The 23,349-nt window shown below is 51.9% G+C and overlaps 1 protein-coding gene across 3 annotated transcripts in view; it reads left to right on the top strand.

Annotated features, from left to right (window-relative positions):
- ARHGAP23 (Rho GTPase activating protein 23) overlaps window positions 1-23,349 on the top strand; it is a 95,901-nt gene that overhangs the window by 63,869 nt on the left and 8,683 nt on the right. For all 3 annotated transcript variants that reach the window (XM_063628876.1, XM_055258765.2, XM_055258767.2), the window contains 9 exons: window positions 1,118-1,239; window positions 1,619-1,774; window positions 5,145-5,223; window positions 9,212-9,285; window positions 9,572-9,661; window positions 10,512-10,637; window positions 16,880-16,921; window positions 17,508-17,604; window positions 19,684-19,715. In XM_063628876.1, the coding sequence (XP_063484946.1) occupies window positions 1,118-1,239; window positions 1,619-1,774; window positions 5,145-5,223; window positions 9,212-9,285; window positions 9,572-9,661; window positions 10,512-10,637; window positions 16,880-16,921; window positions 17,508-17,604; window positions 19,684-19,715 (818 nt within the window). The remainder of the gene's footprint in view (window positions 1-1,117; window positions 1,240-1,618; window positions 1,775-5,144; window positions 5,224-9,211; window positions 9,286-9,571; window positions 9,662-10,511; window positions 10,638-16,879; window positions 16,922-17,507; window positions 17,605-19,683; window positions 19,716-23,349) is intronic.

Here is a 23,349-nt window from a genome sequence, read left to right on the forward strand (position 1 = left end):
TGCTTGAGGCCAGGAGTTTGAGACCAGCCTGGGTAACATAGCAAGGTCCTATCCCTACAAAATATTTTTTAATATATTATTTATTTATTTAGAGACAGAGTCTCATTCTGTTACTCAGGCTGAAATGCAGTGGCGTGATCTCAGCTCATTGCAACCTCCACCTCTTGGGTTCAAGAGATTCTTGTGCCTCAGCCCCCCTAGTAACTGGGATTACAGGCATGCGCCACCATGCCTGGCTAATTTTTTTTTTTTTTTTTTTTGAGACGGAGTCTCGCTCTGTTGCCCAGTCTGGAGTGCAGTGGCGTGATCTCGGCTCACTGCAAGCTCTGGCTCACTGCAAGCTCCGCCTCCCAGGTTCACGCCATTCTCCTGCCTCAGCCTCCCGAGTAGCTGGGACTACAGGCGCCCACCACCACGCCTGGCTAATTTTTTTGTATTTTTAGCAGAGACGGGGTTTCACCGTGTTAGCCAGGATGGTCTTGATCTCCTGACCGCGTGATCCGCCCATCTTGGCCTCCCAAAGTGCTAGGATTACAGGCGTGAGCCACCACGCCTGGCCCACGCCCGGCTAATTTTTGTATGTTTAGTAGAGACAGGGTTTTGCCATGTTGGCCAGCTAGTCTCAAACTCCTGGCCTCATGTGGTCCTGCCCGCCTCAGCTTCCCAAAGTGCTGGGATTACAAGCATAAGCCACTGTGCCTGGCAAAAATTTTTTTTTAATTAGCCAGGTGTGGTGGTATGAGCTTATAGTCCCAGCCACTCGGGAGGCTGAGGAGGGAAGATTGCTTGAGCCCAGGAATTTGAGGCTGCATTGAGCTATGATCATACCACTGCACTACAGCCTGAGCGACAGAGACCCTGTCTCTAAAGAAACAAAAGTTCTATGGCTTCCGCCTTGTAATTGTGGCCCACGAGGCCACACGGAAGTCCTTGCATTGCTCCGGGCCTCTCTGTTGGAGTAAGCATCCTCCCTTTCAGGCCTTCTCTCTTGCCATACAGTGTCCCATCAGCCCTGGGCATCTGGTTTCTTCTCTGATGTGTGAATGTGGCAGTGAATGTGTGTGACCCTCCTGGATACCCCAGCTCACTCTGTCTCTCTCTGTCTCCCCCACTTCAGATGATAGTGCTGCAGCCCCCAAAACCCCCTGGGCCATCAACATCATCAAGAAAAATAAGAAGGCCCCCCCAAGGGCATTTGGGGTCAGGCTGGAGGAGTGCCAGCCAGCCACGGAGAACCAGGTGGGTCTCTGCCACACGCCAGAGCAGGCCCAGCAGGGAGACCGAGGCACAAGAGGGTCAGAGCAGCAAGGGACATGGAACCAGCTCTCCACCTCATTGTACAAACACAGCTGGGAAAACAGCCCAGAGAGGGGAAGGCCCCGCCTGCCCCAGGCCTCCCAGGGAGGGAGCAGCAGGGCTGAGGCTGAGCCCGGCCCCTTCTCAGACCATGGCGAGGCTTTGGTGTCACTTTTAGCTCCCAGACTGGAGGCAGCAAAAGGGCCTTTTGTTCCCCTCAAGGGTTCCTGGCAGCAGCTCTGGGCCTTGCATTGTCCCCATCTTGGCCTCCCCAGCTCCTCTGGCCCCTGTCCCCCCTAACACCCCTCCCCTGTGTCCCCAGCGTGTCCCCTTAATCGTGGCTGCATGCTGTCGCATTGTGGAGGCACGAGGGCTGGAGTCCACAGGCATTTACCGAGTGCCCGGCAACAATGCAGTAGTGTCCAGCCTACAGGAGCAGCTCAACCGCGGGCCTGGTGACATCAACCTGCAGGATGAGGTGGGTGAAGCTGGGGGGTCTGTGGAAGGGGGGCCGAGATGGTGTGTGAGTGGTGCTCCGCTTGGAGAGTTCTGTGGTCTGTTGTGTTGCATGCATTGTGCCCTATGACATGCCCGGCATTGGTCCAGAACACCAAGATGGGCAAGATGGGACCTGTCCCCGCTGGCCAGCCTGGGGATGGGCATCACCCCAGGCTGAAGCTGACCAAGTAAATGCAGTCATGGCCTGGGGAGCGCTGAGGCAGAGGCTCACAGACGGCAGTTTTGTCCGAGTGTTTAGGATGAATAGAGTTCACCAAAGGCCAGTGAAAGCCAGGTGAGGGCATTCCAGGCAGCAGAATGGCCTGCACAATGGTGTAGACGCGGAAAGTGTGCCAGGAGTCAACCAGCTTTCTCTGTAGAGGGCAGAGAGTAAATATTTTCTGCTGTAGTTTGCTCTGTTGCGTTCCCCCTTTCTCTTCCTCCTCCTTCTCTTCCTAATCCTTTAACAATGTAAAAACCATACTTAGCTCAAGGGCCATCCAAAAGCAGGCTGTGGCTGGATATTGCCTACAGACCATGGTTTACAAACCGCTGGCTTAGAAAAAGGGGAATATATGATATTTTCTAAATGGCCAGCAATTTGGGTGGCTACAACATGGAAAGAGAAGTGGCTGATCGGGCGACATGAGACCAGCCTGTAAAGAGATCTGCAATCACACTTAAGTGTTTCCAGCAGGGCCGGCGATTCTCAAATGGTGTTCCCCAGAGTGCTAGGGTTCCCCAGAGGGGCCTTGGGAGGCTAGGGGCAGGTCAGGACCCCCTGTCCCTGCTAGAGCAACCCTGCTTTGCCCTGTCTGTTGTACTGGGTTTTCATGTACAATGTTATTTGCCCAAAGAGGCTCTGATAAAAAAGATATTTTGGAAAACCATGAACGTGGACAGTGATGTCCCATGAGTCACACACGTGAAGGCTCATGAAATACACAAGTCTTCCTGTCCTTGGAGAATGAGGAGCTGAGACAAGTGTGTATGAAATTGTGGACAAGAGAAAAAGATGATCTCTCATCAGGGACCACACTGTGATGAGGAAGGAGAGGGCGCTCAGGCTGGAGCAGGTGGTGGCTGGAGGGTTTGAGTATTGCAGGAATGAATAGGAGGGGGCAGGTGGACAGGAAGCCTTTCGGGGTGTGAGACGATGGCATTTTCCAAAACCCCAGCAAGGGCCGGGGAGGGCTTGAGGGTTAGGACAGATAGTGGATCTACCTCCTGGGCTTGGAGGTGGGGAGGGTGAGGCCCCAGGGGGACAGAGAGGGCATTTGATGGCTTCACTGAAGACTTTGACCTTGATCTGATGGACAGTAGGGAGCTTTTGATGGTTCTTAAGCTGGGGAGGCATCGTGAGAACAAAGTTCAAGAAAGAGTAATGCTCCTGCTCATGCCCATTGGATACGAATGGGGAGGGCAGGGGTCTGGGAAGAAGTCACTGATTATGGAAGCGCTAAGTGTCGGGAGGACTTGGTGGTCCCAGGGGAAGGGGGAGGATGGGAGTTGGCTGCATGAGAGGGAGGAAGGAGGGGCGAGGAAGAGCCGCATGTTTGAGCTGGGGCTGGTGGTATCTTCCCCTGGCAGAAACCAGGGAGTAGGGCAGCGTGAGGAGAGGCGGAACGGAGGGGCCATCTCAGGGAGTGGCTCCATTGGATTTGGGGTGTGGAAAGTCCCTTGCATGGGGTGAGGGCATAAACAGGCGCTAGATTGAGCGTGGACTAGAGAGTGGCATGGGTCCTGCTGCAGCTGGGGCATGGGATGACCAAGCGTGGGCAGCAGAACAGCAGGGGCCACGCTCTGAGTGGGACAGAAGGAGAGGGCCGCCGGTGAGGCTGGGGTGAGGGCAGACACTTCACTCTGGAGGAGCCAGGAAGCACTGGCCAGGGCATTGGGCTTGGCAGCTGGGAGATGAGAGGAGCCCACACCTGAGGGCTGGGAGGTAATGGAGTCGAGTGGGCAGGAGCCACATTGGGTGTATGTGAGATAAGGGGGCCATGCTGGCAGGCAGCTGGTCTAAGCCAGGGCCAGATGGGGGCATACGAGGTGTATTGGGTGTGTTGTTTTGTCTTGGATATCATTGTGTCATTTGTTGTGGGTCGTGCTGGGAGTGAGTGTAGTGGGGGATGAATCTAACCCCTGGTGAGCCTGCGGGGAGTGTATTGTTTATGGGATTGTCTGGCATTAAGCTGTGGATCCATTGTAATGAGTGTGTGTACTGCTGTGCTGTGTCTCTTTGTTGGGGGTATTAGGTTGCTTTCTGGGCCTGAGTTACTCTGAGCCATTCCCAGCGAGGCGGCTGTGCCCGACTTGGTTGCAATATGGGGTGATGGTGCCCCCTGGAGGACAGAAGGGACAACAACCCGGCCGTTAATTCTTGTACTCAACAACCATTTATTTTAGAGTAGGGTTTCTCAACCTCAGTGGACATTTTGGGAAGAACAATTATTTGTTGTGTGGGGTTACCCTGTGCATTGGAGGAAATTTGGCATCATCCCTGGCCTCTATCCACTAGTTGCAAGTGGCACCTCCCAGTTGGGAAAATCAAAATGGCTCCAGACATTGTCAAATGTCCTCTGGGAGTGGAGTGGGAGTTTGGAGGACAAAATTGCCTCCTTCTGTTAGAACTACTGATTTAGGGCCATGTAAGTACCAGGTTAACTGTCCTAGCTAGGTGATAGGAGCACAGTGGGAAATGAGACAGATGGGATCCTGTCTCCTCTTGGAGCTTACAGTCCTGCAGGGAGACAGGCTTGAACATGGAAACAAAAGCAGAAAATAATGACAAATTGGGTTAAGCGCCGTGAAGGAAACAAAGTCAGGGCTGGGGTGCAGGTGACAGGACAGTGGTGAAGGTGGCTGCTTTAGCTATGAGGGTCAGAGAAGGCTTCTCTGAAGGGTGACTTTTAGGCGGGGATGAGGAGCCAGTTGTGTGGAGGTGGGGAGGAAAGTTCTGGTTGAGGGAACCAGCACATGCAGAAGACCTGAGACAGGAAGGAGCCGGCACAAATGACTGCTGTGTCACGGATGCTTAAACTGTGCCCAGTGGAGGCAGCAGCTGCCACTCACTGTGTCCCCACAGTGCCTGGGACTTTCTGTGGATGGGGAGGTGTTAGAGCCCACGCACTGGCAGGAGCAGGGAGGGGCTGGGGCCAAGTGTGAGGGTGGGCACAGGACCTCTCTGGGGACTCAGTTCTGCAGCCACCATCCTGTTGAGTAGAGAGCTTGGTCTAAGTGGGTCCCAGGGAGGGCCTGCTGGGCTTGATTGGGCTCTGGGGTGAATGATCATGGAGGCATGGGCACTGGGCTGGGCCTGCCTGTGGCCTGACATCTGACCCTTTCCCCAGCGCTGGCAAGACCTCAATGTGATCAGCAGCCTGCTCAAGTCCTTCTTCCGAAAGCTGCCCGAGCCTCTTTTCACTGATGGTGAGTAGGACATGGAAGTGGGGGCGGGGAGGGGATACCAGTCTGTGCCGCACCCTGACCACTACTTTTGCATTTGGTTTGTTGGTTTTAGTCTTTTTTTTTTTTTTTTTTTCTGGAGACAGTCTTGCTCTGTTGCCCAGGCTGGAGTGCAGTGGTGCAATCGTGGCTCATTGCAGCCTCAAGCTACTGGGCTCAAGCGATCCTCCCACCTCAGCCTCCTGAGTAGCTGGGGCAACAGGTGAACACCACCACACCCAGCTAATTTAAAAGTTTTTTTTAGAGATGGGAGGAGTTTCTCACTACGTTGCTCAGACTGGTGTTGCACTCCTGGGCTCAAGCAATCCTCCTGCCTGCCCCATCCCCTCAAAATGCTGGGATTACAGGCATGCGCCATCATGCTGGCTTTTTTTTTTTTTTTTTTAATACAAAAGCTTATTTAAAAAAACATAGATTGTACGGATGTGAATAAAGAAAACAGCACAGGACCCTGTGAATCTCCTGCTCCCTTTCACGGGAGGTTGTGGCTAACACTTTCTGAGCATTAGTGTGTGCCAAGCACAACTCCCTACAGCAACTCCATGAGGAAGGTGCTATTGTCTTCTCTCTACAGATGAGGAAACCGAGGCTCAGAGAGGTTTAATGCCTTGCCTAAGGTCACACAGGTTGTAAATGGCAGAGCCAGGATTCCACCCCAGGCGTCAGGCTCTGACGGGCTTTGGCTGTTTGCCGAACTGCTTATTCACAATCTGTTGTGTTTCTCTCCTGGCCCTCTTATATGCATGGCAGAGATACACACATGCCTGCGTGGGGTTTGGAGTTGGGTGGGTTCAGGGGTGTGCTGGCAGATGTTTAACATCTGTCTCTGGGGGAAAAAAGCCCTAATGCCTAGCGTTTTCCGGCTTCCATGGGGTAAATACTCCTACCATGGTTTATTTCAAGCCACTAACATGATGTCACCAACATGGAATTGGGAAGAGAGGCACACAGTCGCTCTCAGGAGCTGGTGTGAGCGGGCTCCAGCGCACCGCTGGTTGAGTTGTTTTTAACAAAAGCAGAGTTGTAATTCTGAGATTCATTCGTGTCAGTGCAGAGAGCTCTACCTCATTCTTCTTTTAAATCAGCCACATAGATTTTGAATAGACTATAATTTCTTTAAGTACTCCTCTATTGATGGATGTTTAGGTTGTCTTCAAATGTTTGCTATTACACAACCTGTTGCAATGGCTTTCCTTGAATAGGTCCTTGCACACCTGGATCTGTGCTCTCTAAGGAGATTCTTAGATGTAGAATTGCTGGGTCAAAGTCCCAGTAAACCTTTCTGAGAGCAGTGTCAATTGCACTCTGAGAAAGAGGCCCTGGTTTAGACTCCCACTAACAATGTAGGAGTCTGTCTCTCCACATCCCCATCAGCACTGGATATTACAACTATTATTGTTATCTGAAGGCCAGGCGCGGTGGCTTATGCCTGTGATCCCAGCACTTTGGAAGGCCGAGGCGGGTGGATCACCTGAGGTCAGGAGTTCAAGACCAGCCTGACTGTGGTGAAACCCCGTCTCTACTAAAAATACAAAAATTAGCTGGGTGTGATGGTGGGCGCCTGTAGTCCCAGCTACTAGGGAGGCTGAGACAGGAGAATTGCTTGAACCCTGGAGGCAGAGGTTGCAGTGAGCCGAGATCACACCACTGCACTTCAGCCTGGGTGACAGAGCAAGACTCCATCTCAAAATAAGTAAATAAACAATATAATAAAATAAAAATAAAAATACTATCATTTGACACAGGATCTCGCTCTGTTGCCCAGACTGGAATGCAGTGGCGCAATCATGGCTCACTGCAGCCTCAACCTCCTGGGCTCAAGTGATCCTCCCAACTCAGCCTCCTGAGTAGCTGGGACTACAGGTTTGCGCCACCACACCCAGCTAATTAAAAAAAATTTTTTTTTGGTAGTGGCAGGGTCTCACTACGTTGCTCAGGCTGGTCTTCAGCTCCCGGTCTAAAGTGATCCTCCCGCCTCGGCCTTTCAAAGTGCTGGGATTATAGGCTTCAGCCACCACACCCAGACAGCATTAAATATTATTAATATTTTAAACTTTTGCTAATCAGATAAGGGAAATGGTATCTCATTATTGTTTTTATTTTCATTGCCGTCATTACTAGGGAGATTAAATCTTTTTTCATTAGCATATTGGCTGTTTCTATTTTTTCTGTAATCGCTTGATCAGAACATGTGCCCATTTTTCTGTTATGTTGTTTATCTTTTTCTCATGTTGATTTGTGGGAGAAAAGCTCTTTGTGTATTACACATATTAACCCTTTGTTAGTTTTTGCAAATATTTGCTTTGGCCTGCCATTTGCCTTTTCACTTTGCAGTATAGAAACTGAAAACAAATTTTTTGTTGTTGTTGTTTTGTTTTGTTTTTTGAGACAGAGTTTCACTCTTGTCGCCCAGGCTGGAGTGCAATGGTGCGATCTCGGCTCACTGCAACCTCCACCTCCTGGGTTCAAGCAATTCTCCTGCTTTAGTCTCCCGAACAGCTGGGACTACAGGTGCCCACCATCATGCCCAGCTAATTTTTGTATTTTTGGTAGAGACGGGCTTTCACCATGTTGGCCAGGCTGGTCTCGAACTCCTGACCTCCGGTGATCCACCCTCCTTGGCCTCCCAAAGTGCTGAGATTACAGGCGTAAGCAACCGCACCCTGCCTAACAATTTTTAATTTTATTTTTATTTAATTTTATTTATTTTTTTGAGACTGAGTCTCACTCTGTCACCCAGGCTGGAGTGCAGTGGTGCGATCTCGGCTCACTGCAACCTCCGCCTCCCGAGTTCAAGCCATTCTCCTGTCTCAGCCTCCCAAGTAGCTGGGATTACAGGCGCCCGCCACCACACCCAGTTAATTTTTATATTTTTAGTGAAGATGAGGTTTTGCCACATTGGCCAGGCTGGTCTTGAACTCCTGACCTCAAGTGATCAGCTGATTCGCCTCAGCCTTCCAAAGTGCTGGGATTACAGACGTGAGCCACCGTGCCTGGCTGGAAACAATTGTTTAAAATGTGACCCAAGCTGTTCATCTTTTCTTCATGGATTCTGCATCTCATGTTTAGGATGGCCTTAGGATTATAACAATATTTTCTTATTTTTTCCGCAGTGCTTTTATAATTTTCACAACTGGCTCTGCCGTGTGATTGCATTTGTGTATTGTGAGCTAGAAATGATCCCCCCTGCCCCCAATGGTAGCCATTTGTCCCGGGGACATCTGTTGAGGCCCCCATCCTTCCCCCCGACTGGAAGTGCTGCGTTTATCATATAATAAATATCCACATGGCCCTCTTCCCCTGTTTCTAGCCTTAACATTGCTCTGCCTTTTCTGCTGTGCCAGCCGGCTTCAGCTGTGCCATCCATTCAGGATGTTTCAGTCCCTGGTAGGGCAGATCCTCCCGTGTTACTCTTTCTTTAAAAACTGTTCCTGGCTGTCTTTGTGTATTAGCTCATCCAGTTGAATTTCAGAATAGGCTTATCATGTTCCATTTTTTAAAGGCCCCCGTGGACTTGTTCTGAAGGGAGTTGGGGGAATCCTTGGTGGAGGCTGTCTGAAGCCCCTCCTCCTCTCCAGGTGCCCTTCTCTTCTGACCTGCTGAACCTTGGTGTCCATGTCCTGGAGACAGGGGCAGGGACCCCTTTTCTGGGATCAGCATGCAGCTCAGATTGTATTGCCTCCAAAATGAACACAGCTGGGCTACCCCAGGTCAGGTGCACACCCGAGTGTAGCTGTGGTGAGTGCAGCTGTGGTGAGTGCAGCTGTGGTGAGTGCAGCTGTGGTGAGTGCAGCTGTGGTGGGTGTGTTCACATACACAAGAGGCTGTCGCCCACACTGGAGCCCCCAAACTGGAGGAGTTCAAAACACAGCCCTCCCAGCAGGGCCCTCGGCCTGGAGAACAGGGGAAGGCGCTGCCCCCACCTCTCTAAAGAGTCTCCGCTGTGTTCTAGACAAATACAACGACTTCATCGAGGCCAACCGCATTGAGGATGCGCGAGAGCGGATGAGGACACTGCGGAAGCTGGTAAGGAGAGAGAGGTGCTGCCAGGCACGAGGTGGGGCAGCTGCCCGAGCACCTCTGTCCCAAGAGGCAGGGAGTCCGGTGCTGCCCACGACTCCTGTGGCCTTGGAGAAGCCCCGCTCCACTCAGGGCCTCAGTTTCCCCATCCATACAAGAGAACGGGGGGTTAGAGGGTAGGTTCCAGACTCCCTGACGCATGGTAGTGGGAGATATTTGGGGCATGGTGGTGATGGGGGACAGGGGCAGGCCCTTACAGCCTGTCCCCATGCCCCTCCTCTCTCCTGCTCAGATCCGGGATCTCCCAGGACACTACTATGAAACGCTCAAATTCCTTGTGGGCCATCTCAAGACCATCGCTGACCACTCTGAGAAAAACAAGGTAGGTAGGAGTCCCGCATGGAGTCTGGGGGAGGCAAGCACAGGACTTACTGTGTGGGGGCCCTCGGCACACGCTGAGCTCCTGCAGGTCCAATAACTCAGGCCCCTCTAGGCACGCCCTCCTCCTATTACTGCTCCATCCCCATCCCACTCCTACATGCTGGCCAGTGCTTTCCCCCAGAGAGCTATCTCCTGAGTGTCTGAGGGCTTTCCAGAGGCAGGGAACCCTGGCCCCCCATATCTGATGCATTGCCATCCTCTGACTTAGCTCAAGTCCCTCGCATTGCATTTTCCTCATCAAACCCCTTATGCCTTCTGGTTCTGCAGTGGGGAAAATGAGGGGAGTGATAGGAGTTTTTGTGTTTTTTTGTTTGTTTTTTTGAGACGAAGTCTCACTCTGCTGCTCAGGCTGGAGTGCCGTGGCACGATCTCCGCTCACTGCAACCTTCGCCTCCCGGGTTCAAGCGATTCTCCTGCCTCAGCCTCCTGAGTAGCTGGGATTACAGGCACCTGGAAGTGATCGGATTTTTTTTCCCAGGCCTAAAATAACCCCTGGGACCTCCAACATGTTTCCTACTGCAGGGTCTCCCGCTGCTGGCACTGACCACTCAGGGCTGCCCTGTATAGGTATGCAGGTTGGGCACTGCTCATGGCTGCTGGGCCTGGGGATGAAAGGGGCTGAACTGGCCTGTGCTCTGCTCATCAAGCATCTCCGTGCCCATACAAGGGGGTGTCCGCCCTCTAAGCTGGGGACTGGTGAGGATATAGTTGGGGACAGAGGCCTCAGGGGCCAGAGTGAGGGAGGACTGGGTTCAGGATGTTGACAGTGGCCTGCTTTCCCTGCTGCCCAGATGGAACCCCGGAACCTGGCCCTGGTCTTTGGGCCGACACTGGTGAGGACGTCTGAGGACAACATGACGGACATGGTGACCCACATGCCTGACCGCTACAAGATCGTGGAGACACTGATCCAGCACGTAAGCCCCTGTTCCGGGGGGTGCCCGGCAGCCCCTCTGAGCCCCTCGCTCTTGCTCGGCCTGGCGGGGTGTGCCCCAGGAAGGGCTCGGCAGTTTTAGAGCATGCTGCTATGGTGGTATATACTCCTCCAAAGCCATGGGCTGCATTTCAAGGCAAGGCAGGAATGGATCCTGGAATCCCTGCTGCCCTGGGATGTTGTGTCCCCAGCAGGAGAGTCAAGAGGCCCCTGAGCGTCCAAGATGCCTGGGAGAGGCAGAAGAGGAGGAAGGGCAGGGAAGGTGCTACTGGTGGAGGGTGGAAGGGGCAGCTTCAGAAGGTGGCGCCTGGAGAGGTGTCCTGGCAGACACGAGCAGACAGGGGCCAAGGTCTGGCCTGACATCAGGAGGCTCCGGCTTTAGTGACTTTCCCTGCTGGCCCCACTGAGGTTTCGGGGAGGTAGTGGTGATGTCCATGGTAACAAGGGGTGGATGGGGCAGGGCATAGGGCCTCGGCCTGAGGCGGGATCCTGCACCAGTGCTTGGCGTGTACTGGGCTGGCCACCTCCCTTATGGCTTCCTGGATGCCAACAGCCCTGGTCCTGTAGGTTCTTGTTACTGTGCATGGGTGGAGGAGAACCCAGAGTGGCCAGCAGAGGGCGCAGGAGGCCTTGGTTTTCCAGAGCCCAACCCTAAGGCAGCACTGCTGCCTTCTGGGGTGCACACGTATGTCATTATTAATCATAGATTTTCCATTTCCAATTCTTGTTACAGCCCACAAAGGATGAGAACAGAGCCCCTCCTGCCAGGGGAAATAAGACTGGCAGCTGGTCAGAGGAAGGGAAGCCTCAGTCCCAAGCCCCCTAGACACTTTAGGGAAGGAAAGCTGGGCCCTATCACCCCCATTTTACAGAGGAGGAAACAGGCTCAGAGAGGCAAAGCAACTTGTTCATGGTCACACAGCTAATAAGTGGCAGCCAAAGATTTCAAGCCAGGTCTGACTGACCAAAGCCTGTGCTTTCCTCCTGCTATCAACCCAAAGGCCAGACTCCTATGTCCCTCCTTGAGCTGGCTTGGGATGGAGAGGGGGGGCCAGGGGAAGGAGGTGAGGTGGTGGACAGCTGAGCCATGTTAACAGCCTTGCTTGCCCATCTCCCTCCTTCACTGCATGCTCAGGGCTCTGAGCCACAGGAGGGAGGATCACAGCCTGCTGCATCCGGACACTGGGAACACCACTCCAGAGCTGTCTGGGAGGCCAGGGCTGCCCTGCAGCGTCGGTGATCCTGATGAGGCCTTGGGAAAGCTTAGCTCTCCAGGGCACCAGGGAGCCCCAGAACCTCCCATGAGGGTGTGTTTTGGGGGCAGCAGCAGGGAAGAGTTGGTGTCTGGCCCTGTGTTCCTGGAGAAGCCCCTGGAAGCCCAAGGCCTGAGGTCAGCTGAGGTGTCAGGAACTGCAGCCTTCAGGGAGGAAGGAGGCCAAACCCCCAAGGGGGAGTCCCTGCTCTGGGCAGGGTGGAGAAGGTGGAGTTCGTCTCATTTAGCAATGACACTAGTGCCTGGCACACAGTGGATACTCAGTGTTTGTGGAGTATAAATGAATGAGTAAATTGCTAACTGAGGTTACATCAGGCTGGGCTTTTCTTTCTCTCTCTCTCTTTTCTCTGTTTTTTTTTTTTTTTTTTTTTTTTTTTTTTTTGATAGAGTCTCAGTCTGTCGCCCACGCTGGAGTGCAGTGGGCAAATATGGCCCACTTCCAGGCTCAGGCGATCCTGCCATCTCAGCCTCCTGAGTAGCTGGGACTAGAGATGCCACCACCACACCACCTGGCTAATTTTTGTATTCTTTTGTAGAGATGAGGTCTTACTATGTTGCCAGGGCTAGTCTTGAACTCCTGGACTCAAGCTATCCTCCTATCTCGGCCTTCCAAAGTGCTGGGATTACAGGTGTGAGCCATCACCCCTGGCCGGGCTGGGCTTTTCTACTCAGAGATTCACTCCCGAGAGCTAACTGAGCTGGTGTCCTTCCCTTCTCTGCCTCCTTGGCATTTGAATGTAATCAGCCCTGGATGATTGTCGAGGGAATGAGCCACCCACTCTGCAAGCCCCGAAAGCCTGCCCACCCAAGCGTGCCGGCTCTGTCTAGCCCAGAGGCTCCATAGCCAGGGCAGTGCTGCTGTCACTTGGGGCACCCAGACCAGTCTTCAGGTCGGAAAGAGGGTGGCAACTGAGGGGTAAAGAGGAACAGCGACTTGCCCAGGGCCACACAGCAAGATAATGGCAGAGCAGAGAGGAGAGCAAACCCGGGTGTCTGACCTCGCAGCGGGCAAGTTGCCAGGAGCCCCTACCTGTGTTTACAAAGTCAAATGGAACCCAAACAAAGATCACCCCAGGGCATTTGCTCAGGGACTCACTCAGCAAAGGCAACGATACCTAATGTTGCTCAGCCTCAGCACTAGTGACCGCTGGGGTCCAGATAAGTATTTATTGTGGGAGGCTGTTCTGTGTGTTATAGGACATTTAGCAGCATCGCTGGCTTCTACCTGCTAGATGCGGGGAATATCACTCTACTTGTCACAATCGAAGATGTCTCCAGACATTGCCAAGTGCCCCCTGGGGTGGGGGGATTGACGGCAGTGGCTCTGGGGCCAGCCTGCTCCTATGTGCTGTGTGGCCTTGGACAAGTTCCTTACCTGCTGTGCCTCAGTCTCCACATCTGTAAAGTACAGATGACAATACTGTTGGCCTCACACCATTGTGAATGTCTGCTAAAGCACTCACGGCGGTGCCTGGCATGTCCTAAGTGTTGTGTGAGAATTGACTGTCATCCTCTTCGTCGTGGTCATTATTCCACGCCAGAGACAGATCCCCGTGCTGGGAACATGGAGGTGAATGGGAACCTGCTCAGAAGGAATATTGCCAGTGGGTGTGGTGGTGCGTGTCTGTGGTCTCAGCTAGTTGGGGGGGCTGAGGTGGGAGGCCGCAGTGAGCTGAGATTGCGACACTGCACTCCAGCCTGGGTGACAGAGTGAGACCCTGCCACAAAAAAAAAAAAAAAAAAAAATCCATAAAATGATGCTTCTCATTCATTTATTCATTTAATAATGTTTATCAAAGTAAGAGCTGCGTCTCTTTGTGCTCTGGGCTATGCCTAAGGAAGCCCCACAGAAGGACCCACCCCGGCCCTGGGTGCAGGGCTGGGGTCGTAGTCAGGGAGTTCTTGAACTGTCTTAGAGGACCATGATGAGAACTTAGCCAGGCAGAACAGGGAGAAAGGGCATCCCGGCCGAAAGAACAGCACGTGCAGAAGCAGGGTGGCAGGAACTAGTGTGGATTCCTCTTGAGAGCCGTGGCCACCCGGGCGCTTCCTGTAGACGCTGTGGCTTGCAGAGTACTTCTGGGCACCTTCCAACCCGAGTTAAAGGCTGGCTTCTTTGGGCCAATCCTCAGGCTCCCCCTGGTCAGCCTGTCTCTGGAAGCCACACTTTTGAATAACGGTAGCTCACATCTATTACGCATTAACAATGTGCCGCACTCAACATTTTCCATACGGTATTTCATCTCAATCCTCCTCAGGCCTAGAAGGAGGTACTCACATCATGCCCATTTTAGAGATAAGTAAATAGACTTAAAGAGGGAAAGTAACTTGGCTAAGGTGAACTTGAACCAAGATGACTGACTCCAGAGCTTCCATTTTTCTTTTTCTTTTTCTTTTTTTTGAGGCAGAGTTTCACTCTGTCGCCCAGGCTGGAATGCAACGGCGCGGTCTCCACTCACTGCAGCCTCCGGCTCCTGGGCTCAAGCAATCCCCCCACCTCAGCACCCCCAAGTAGCTGGAATTATGGGTGCGCACCACCATGCCGGGCTAATTTTTGTGTTTTTAGTAGAGCTGGGGTTTCACCCTGTTGGCCAGGCTGGTCTTGAACTCCTGACCTCAGCTGATGCACCTGCCTCAGCCTCCCAAAGTGCTGGGACTACAGGTGTGAGCCACTGTGCCCGGCCAGAGCTTGCATTTTTCTTATCTTCCTTCACTGTCTTCTCTTCTATCTCTTTCTTGTTTCCCTTCTGGCCTTCCTGTGCTGTTTGAGTTAATCACATGTCAGATCATGAGCAGTAATAACTGAGGCTCATGGCGCATGCTCAGGCAAGTCCCCTGGTTTCCCCTCTTCATTCCGGACCCACTCTGTTCTCCCCTCCCCCAGGGGCCCACTCTTAATAGGCTAATATGTGTCCTTCCAGGACACCTCCCACTTATTGTAAATGCATGGCTATCCTTAAATGTATATAATATTCTTTGTGTGTTTTAAGTCTACATAAATGAGATTGTAAATTGCCTATTCCTGTTCTTTCATAGGTGTTGAGGGGGGTAAAGGGTAATTGCCTTAATTTTTATTTATTTATTTTTTTGAAATAGAGTTTCACTCTTGTTGCCCAGGCTGGAATGCAGTGGTGGGATCTCAGCTCACTGCAACCTCTGCCTCCCAGGTTCAAGCGGTTCCCCCACCTCACCCTCCTGAGTAGCTGGGATTACAGGTGTGCACAACCATGCCCAGCTAATTTTTGTATTTTTAGTAGAGATGGGGTTTCACCGTGTTGGCCAGGTTGGTCTCAAACTCCTGACCTCAGGTGATCCGCCCGCCTCAGCCTCCCAAAGTGCTGGGATTACAGGTGTGAGTCACTGTACCCGGCCTGTCACTGTCAATTTCTAATGCTTATCAGTTTCTGTGTCTTCCTTCCACCACATCTAAAAGCCAAAAGTGGTGGGGTGCAGTGGCTCATGCTTGTAATCCCAAAATCTACATTTTTTTTTTAAATTAGCTGTGCAAAGTGGCACATGCCTGTAGTCCCAACTATTCAGGAGGCTGAGGTGGGAGAATCTCTTGAGCCCAGGAGTTCAAGGGTACAGTGAGCTAGGATCATGCCACAGCATTCCAACCTGGATAACAGCGAGAGACCCTATCTCAAAAATAAATAAATAAATACAATAAAAGCCAAAAGTGCCTTAGTTATTTCTTGGAGCTTGCCGAAGTTCATCTGTTTACTCGCTCAAGTATTCAGTTAAGAGGGTCTTTGTGTCGTAAACTTTCTGATGTCTCAGGATAGCTTTATTTCAAGGCCGGTGCAGTGGCTCCAGAGAGCAGGAGGTTCACTTAAGGGGTGATTAAAACAATCTGTGGTATGCCTGTAATCCCAGCACTTTGGGAGGTGGAGGTGGTTGGATCACTTGAGGTCAGGAGTTGAGACCAGTCTGGCCAACATGACGAAACCCCGTCTCTACTAAAAATACAAAAATTATCCAGGCGTGATGGTGTGCACCTGTAATCCCAGCTACTCAGGAGGCTGAAGCCAGAGAATCACTTGAACACAGGAGGCAGAGGTTGCAGTGAGCCAAGATTGTGCCACTGCACTCCAGCCTGGGTGACAGAGTGAGATTCTGTTGAAAAAAAAAAAAAAAGAATAGCTTTATTTTACACTCAAATTTAAATGAGAGTTTAGCAGGGTATAAAATTCTAGTTTCCTTCAACACATCGAAACTTACTTTCTTGTCTTCTTGTGTCTTGCTGCTGAAATTTCCAAGTACCTGTGATACGTGTTCATTTATAAGCAATCTGGATTTTTTCTTTCAGAAAACTTAGAACTTTATCTTCAAGATTCTCAAATTTTACAAAATATATTAAAGTATGGGGGTCTTTATTTTCTCTCTTGTTTGGCCTTTATGAGAAAGCTCTCGCCTCCTGCCCCTCAGGAAACCTCCAACACCTTTTTTCTGTCATTTTCCTTTTCTGGGCTGGGTATGTGACACCCCTGTTGTCAGTGTGGCACCCATGGGTGGCAGGTGGCGTGGGGCATGCTCGGCTGTCACAGCCATGGACCTGGCCAACGCTAAGGGCACTGGTGCCTCCCTGCCCCCCGGCTTGCCGTGGGGAGTATACCATAGGGGTGTGCCCAGGACAGTGTTTAGAGAAAAGTAAAAGCGAAGCTCTCCCTAAGCCTATCTCCCATCTGAGGTGGCCCCTCCCACTCCCTGCCGTGTTTCCTCCCACACTGGGGTCCCACCTTTTCTCACCCCCAGGGTTTTTCATAGTCTGTGGAGTCAGGTTTTAGGGTCCGTCAAGCTCCCTCTGAGCCCTCTTTCGCAGCCCCGCCAGCCTGGGGTTTGTTGAGAGAGAGGCGCCCCTTGCAGCCTGAGCCGGTCCTCTGGAATGAGCAGGTGGAGGAGACTCTTCTTTCTCATGCTGATTTCATCCCTTCCTTTTGTCTTCTCTGCAGTCAGACTGGTTCTTCAGTGACGAAGAGGACAAGGGAGAGAGAGTAAGTGATGCCACGGGCTGGGCTGGCCTGGGGGCTGGTCGGGGTGAGCCCCAGTCCTTGGGGGTGGGGCAGGCAGCGGGACTTAAGCCGGGGAAGGTGCCTGTCCTTGAGGCTTCCCTCAAGTCTGATGGAGGAAACACAGACCCTCTCCTCAGGAGCCCCTAGTCTGATAGAGAAGCACAAAGCTTGCCTTCAGGAGTCCCCAGTCTAACTGGGGGAGATATAGGCCTTGCTCAGAGGGAACCCAATTCAGGAGTGAAGGCAGCTCCTGCCCTCCAGGCTACTGGGAAGGACTTAGGTTGGAGGAGTTCCAGTCTAGTGTGGGAGACACAGCTCCTGCCCCCAGCTGAAGGGGCCGCTCTGGCCTTCGAGGTTCCGAGGTGTTGAGGAAGGCACAAAACTGTCTAATAGGGGACATGTAGGAATCATCCTCGAGAGCACCCGGCTGATGAGGGAGACGGTCCCTGCCCCAGTGAGCCCGGTCTGATGGAGGAGACAAGGGCTCTGTCATCAGGGCACCCCCCTCTCGGGGGTTGGCAGCCCAGCATCCGAGGGCATGCCAGCTGACCCCTCCTCCTGTTCGCAGACCCCTGTGGGCGACAAGGAGCCTCAGGCAGTGCCCAACATTGAGTACCTCCTGCCCAACATTGGCAGGACAGTGCCCCCTGGCGACCCGGGGTCAGGTGAGCGCAGGGGCCTGGGAGGGGGGAGGCGGGAGGGTGGACACTGCATTCCTGAGGGTCCCAGATGCCTGGCCAGATGCCCAGCTTCCCTGTGCCACCCCAGCGGGGCCCTCCCCTGCCAGCCACCATGGAGATGGGGCTGTTGGGGGCCTTCTCCCTCCCTGGGGAAGTGCAGCTTGCCCCGTGCCCGCCTCCTGTCTGCGCAGCTGCCCCGCCCTGGGCAGGGTCGGAGCTTTGTTCACCCTCTCTCACTGGTTTCTTTCCTCAGCCTTTAATTTCTCATGGGCTGGCTGTGTCCTTCTGGGCATGTTCCTCTTTTTAATTTTTCTTCCTTTTCTCCTTGCACCCCCGCCTCTCCCTCCTCCTTTCCCCGTGCTCTCCTCCCACCCCCTTCTCTTCTCCTCCCCCTCCCCTCCTCCAGCGGACCTGTTGGAGATTTAAAGGGTACAGTGCGGTGTCGCGGCCTCGGTCACTAACAGTGGCGGGTGATTATAAGAAGGCTGGGTGGGCACAGAGGCAGGCAGAATGTCCCGGACTGTGAGGACCCCACGCTGACATGCCATTACCCCTGCTTGTTATCCACTTACTCCAGCAGTCCGTGCCCCTCCCATCCTGAAGCCCGTTCTCAGGAGGAAGGAGGCACTCACTGGGCCCAGAGCCCTCCCCGTTGCCTGCACGCCTGGGCATTGGATTGCTGCCCTCCCGCAGTGCCACAGACCCTGCGGCCTCTCTGTGCCAAGTCTCACCACTGCTAGTCATCCAGGCTGGGGACCCATGCTCTCTGGAGACCAGCGATGCCACGCCCAGAAGCTTCTCTTTAACTCGTGCCTCAGTCACCACAATGGGCCGCCTCTTCCTGCTTAAGAAACCGGGGCCCTAAGTCCTGTTTGCAGGGCCTGTGGCCCTCTCATGGCAGAGGACAGATGATTTACATGCTCAGAGACAGATGAGGGCCACTACCTTTGTGGCTGCAGCCACTGACTCCTCCCCCGGCCACGGTTGTCCTTCCCTTTAGTTTTAGCATTTCTGTTCATCTCTGACAGAGGTACACAGGAGCTCCCTAGTCACCAGAGGCAGGCTCAGGAGGGGCCAGAAGACATGGGGGTAGGACGGCAGAGAGGGACCCCATGTCTCTTCTAATCACCCGCCGCCCCCCGTGCCCCGTGTGTCGTGTGTGGTCGCCCATCTTGCTTTTCTCACCTTGTGCAGGGGGAGGGGCCTGGAGAGGGGGCGTCTAACTTGCCTGCTAGAGAGTGTGGATTAACCGCACCTGCCCACTACCCTGTGGGACCCCAGGAGGCCCTTGGACCAACCTGCTCCCTCTCTAGCCTTGGAGAGGACCCGCCAGGACGTGTTCCTGGTTCCTTCTCCACCCCAGTGATATGAAGGGAGTGGGACCCAAGTCCTATAGAAATCATGCTTTTATTCTCCTTCATAACTGGGTGATAACTGGGGACCCTGCCCATGAGGCAGGGTGACCCCAGTTCCGGGGGTGGAATCTATCAAGGCTCTAATCACCAGCCCACTCCACCTCCTGTGTCCCACCCACTTCATTTCTGCCCTTTTATGCATTATTCATGTGGTCCCTCTTCTTTGTTGTGTGCTCGGGGGTGGATGTAGGGCACCCACCTCTCTGTGCACTGTGTGGTCTCCATTTTTCCAGAGCATCTGTGATTTGCTGTTTCACTGTGGTGGTTTCCATGGACTGCATCTGATATTTGGCATTTTCTCTCCAGTGCTTCAGAGTAACAGGGACGGGCGGTGAAGGGGAGAGGAACCAGGCTCAAAGACAATGCCCCCTTGCCCTTAGCCATCGGTAAATGAGGGGCCAGTGGCTGGCAGCCTGATGTCACTTCCTGCCTCTAGAGGAAGTGGCAATTAACATCATTTTCTGCTCCATCCCTCTCCCATAGAAAATGACATCAGAGGTCCATCATACTCCTAGGGCCTGGGGAGATCTCATGTTTCAGAATTCCCTGGTTTCTGAAGCCTTTGAGGAGAGGGAATTGTGTGCATAAGACTCAGCTTTCTTTTTCCCTGATGCAACTTTCATTTTTTTTTTCTGTCTTTCACCAACAGATTCTACCACCTGTAGTTCAGCCAAGTCCAAGGTACGTATAAAGGCAATTCTGAAGGCTTGATCCCTGTACAAGCCAGACCACTTTGGTTTTTGTTCAAGGGAATTGAGAGAATGGCAATTGGACCATGGGGAAAGTTGATGGTCCCTGGGAGGGAAGGTGGGAGGTAGTGAGAATTGCTTACCTTGCCAGTGTTTGGTGAGGCATCTGCTGTAGTAGAAGGACCTGGTCTGGGAGTTACGTGGCTAGGAAGCAATGTGGCTCAGTGGTTAGAAGCACAGACTCTGGAGTCAGACAGTCCTGGGTATGAGTTCTGGCTCCACCATTTAGTAGTTTGGGACAATGGGCAAGTTACTTAACCACTTTCTGATCCTTAGCTTCCTCATCTATAAAATGGGGATATCAATAAATCTGTGGGGTGCTATAATAAATAAAACAGATATCCTTTAAGGTCTTTGGAGAGCCTAAAGCAAGCAGAAGGAAATAAAGAGAGGAGCAGAAATCCATGAAATTGAAAACAGTTGAAAAAAAGCATGAAACCAAGAGCTGATTCTTTGAAAAAAAATCAATGAAATTGATAAACCTCTAGCCAGACTAACAGAATAAAAAGAAAGATGGCACAGATTATCAGTATCAGGGATGAAAGAGGGACATCAATACAGACCCCTAAGTTATTTTTTATTTTTTATTTTTTATTTTTTCGGGACAGAGTCTTGCTCTGTCACCCAGGCTGGAGTGCAGTGGCACCATCTCGGCTCACTGCAAGCTCCGCCTCCCGGGTTCACACCATTCTCCTGCCTCAGCCTCCCGAGTAGCTGGGACTACAGGTGCCCACCATCACGTCCGGCTAATTTTTTGTATTTTTAGTGGAGATGGGGTTTCACCACATTAGCCAGGATGGTCTTGATCTCCTGACCTCGTGATCAGCCCCCCCTTGGCCTCCTAAAGTGCTGGGATTACAGGCGTTGAGTCACCGCGCCTGGCTACAGATCCCTAAGTTATTGAATTTATGGGCATAAAGTTGCCCATAAATTCAGTAAGTTAGATGAAATAGACCAATTCTTTGAAAGATTCAGACTGCCAAAACTCACTTAAGAAAAAATAGGGCCAGGCGCGGTGGCTCACGCCTGTAATCCCAGCACTTTGGGAGGCCGAGGCGGGCGGATCATGAGGTCAGGAGATCGAGACCATCCTGGCTAACATGGTGAAACCCCATCTCTACTAAAAATACAAAAAAAAAATTAGCCAGGCGAGGTGGTGGGCGCCTGTAGTCCCAGCTACTCGGGAGGCTGAGGCAGGAGAATGGCGTGAACCCCAGGGGGCAGAGCCTGCAGTGAGCCAAAATCGTGCCACTGCACTCCAGCCTGGGCGACAGTGAGACTCCATCTCAAAAAAAAAAAAAAAAGAAGAAAAAATAGATAACCTGAATAGTCCTATACCTCCTAAGGAAATTGAATATGTAATTTAAAACCCCCCAACAATGAAAACTTCAGGACCAGATGGTTTCACCGTTAAATTCTACCAAATATTTAAGGAATTTTTTAAATTTTTAAACAATTTACTTTAATAATTTAAAAATATTCTAAATAGAAAATAGTATAATTTTAAATATTGATATATTAGTTATTTAAATATTTGAATTATTTAAACATTATTTAAATAGTTATTTAAGAAATAATACCAATTCTCCACTATCTCTTTTGGAAGATAAAAGGGTGGCTGGGCACCATGGCTCACGCCTGTAATCCTAGCACTTTGGGAGGCTGAAGTCGCATCTTGAGATCAAGAGTTAAAGACCAGCCTGGACAACATGGTGAAACCCTGTCTCTACTAAAAATACAAAAAAATTAAATGGGTGTGGTGGCATGCACCTGTAATCCCAGCTACTCAGGAGGCTGAGGCAGGATAATTGCTTGAACCTGGGAAGAGGAGGTTGCAGTGAGCTGAGGTCGTGCCACTGCACTCCAGCCTGGGCGACAGAGCAAGACTCTGTCTCAAAAAAAAGAAAGGAAAATAGAAGAGGAAGAAACACTTTCCAACTCATTTATGAGGCCAGCATTACCCTGATACCAAAACCTAGCAATGCTTTTGGAAAAGATAGGGCTAATTCATTTGATAATACCAATACAAATACTTGTTGAACGTCTACTCTATATCAGTACTGTGCTGGGTACTGAAAATATTTGAGCCAAACAGATAGGTTCCTGCCCTCACGAAGCTTATCTTCTAATGAGAGACAGACACTAAGCTAATGAAGAAATAGACTGTCTGGCAGGTTTGGAGGCACAGTGGAGGCAGAAACCAGATGGAATGAGCTAATAAAGTGAGGGAGGGAAGAGCGCATACATAGACCACTCTTGTGAGAAGTCCGATTGTGAAGAGATATTTACAGAACAAAAATGGGAAAATATGTGGCTTGAGGGAAACTTTCATTAAAAGATGAAAGCAGCCAGGCATGGTGGCTCACACCTGTAATCCCAACACATTTGGAGGCCGAGGCAGGAGGATCCCTTGAGCCCAGGAGTCCAAGACCAGCCTGGACAACATAATGAGACCTCAACTCTACAAAAAATGCAAAAATTAACCAGGCATGGTGGGGCAAGCCTGTAGTCCCAGCTACTTGGGGGGCTGAGGCAGGAGGATCATTTGAGCCTGGGAGGTTGAGGCTGCAGTGATGAGCCATGATCATGCCACTGCACTCCAGCCTGGGCAACAGAGCAAGACCCTGTCTCAAAAACAAACAAACAAAAAAAGATGAAAGCACATATTTACTTGCCAATGGGAATGATCCAGGTGAGAGAGAGAGAGAGGAAGAGCTGGGTCCAGAGCCCATGAAGCAGCAGTAGCGTGTGCTCCTAGCAGATGCATCCCCAGGTGTAGTAGGAAGAGAGGGAGGTGGCAGGGGCACACTAGCAGGCAGTGTTGGCAGCAGGTCATTGGGGTCGCTCCCAGCTGATGGCTCTTCCCTCAGCGAAGTGGAAGGTGAGGACCTCTGCTGGGCGTGAAGGTGGCAGGGGAAGTCTGAGCAGAGTGAAGGAAGTCTGAAATGGGTCCCATGAAGCAAGGCAGATTTCCTGAAGGGGCCAAGGAGCATCATGGGCAGGCCGAGGCCTCCGAAGGCTGGCTGCGGCCCTTTCTCGAGAGCCAGCACTTTGCCCAGCAGCCGTGCCCCGCCCCTTTGGGCCTGGCTTCTCCACGCTCCCCGGAGAGCCCCTTCTGAGTCCCCTTCTGGCCAGAAGATGTCCTCATTTGCTTCCTGTGACCCCACCATGTCTCCAGTGGACCCAACACTGACCTCCCCAGAGCTCACAGGCCACTGCCTCCCTGAAGCCTCCTGGCTTGAAATTCCTTCCTCCTAAGATGCTAGCAGTTACCGCTTCCCAGTCTGGGCCTGCCTGACTCCTGCATTACTCTGGGAACTCCTGCAGGAGGCCTTCTCGATCATAGGGCCTTGAACAATAGAACGTGCTTTTCAGAGAGTACGTCTTTACCGTAAACTGAGTCAGAGACTTCACTGTGACGCAGTGAGTTCATCATCATCACTAGCATGAGATGAAAGAGAAGGGAATGCATATTTACTGAGCACCTACTAGGTGCCAGCCAGTATGCAGATAACTTTTCACAAACATCGGTTTCATTTCATTTTTACGGAAGACCCTTGAGTTTT

The sequence above is a fragment of the Symphalangus syndactylus genome, chromosome 20, assembly GCF_028878055.3.
Source record: "Symphalangus syndactylus isolate Jambi chromosome 20, NHGRI_mSymSyn1-v2.1_pri, whole genome shotgun sequence".
In the NCBI taxonomy this organism is placed as follows: domain Eukaryota; kingdom Metazoa; phylum Chordata; class Mammalia; order Primates; family Hylobatidae; genus Symphalangus; species Symphalangus syndactylus.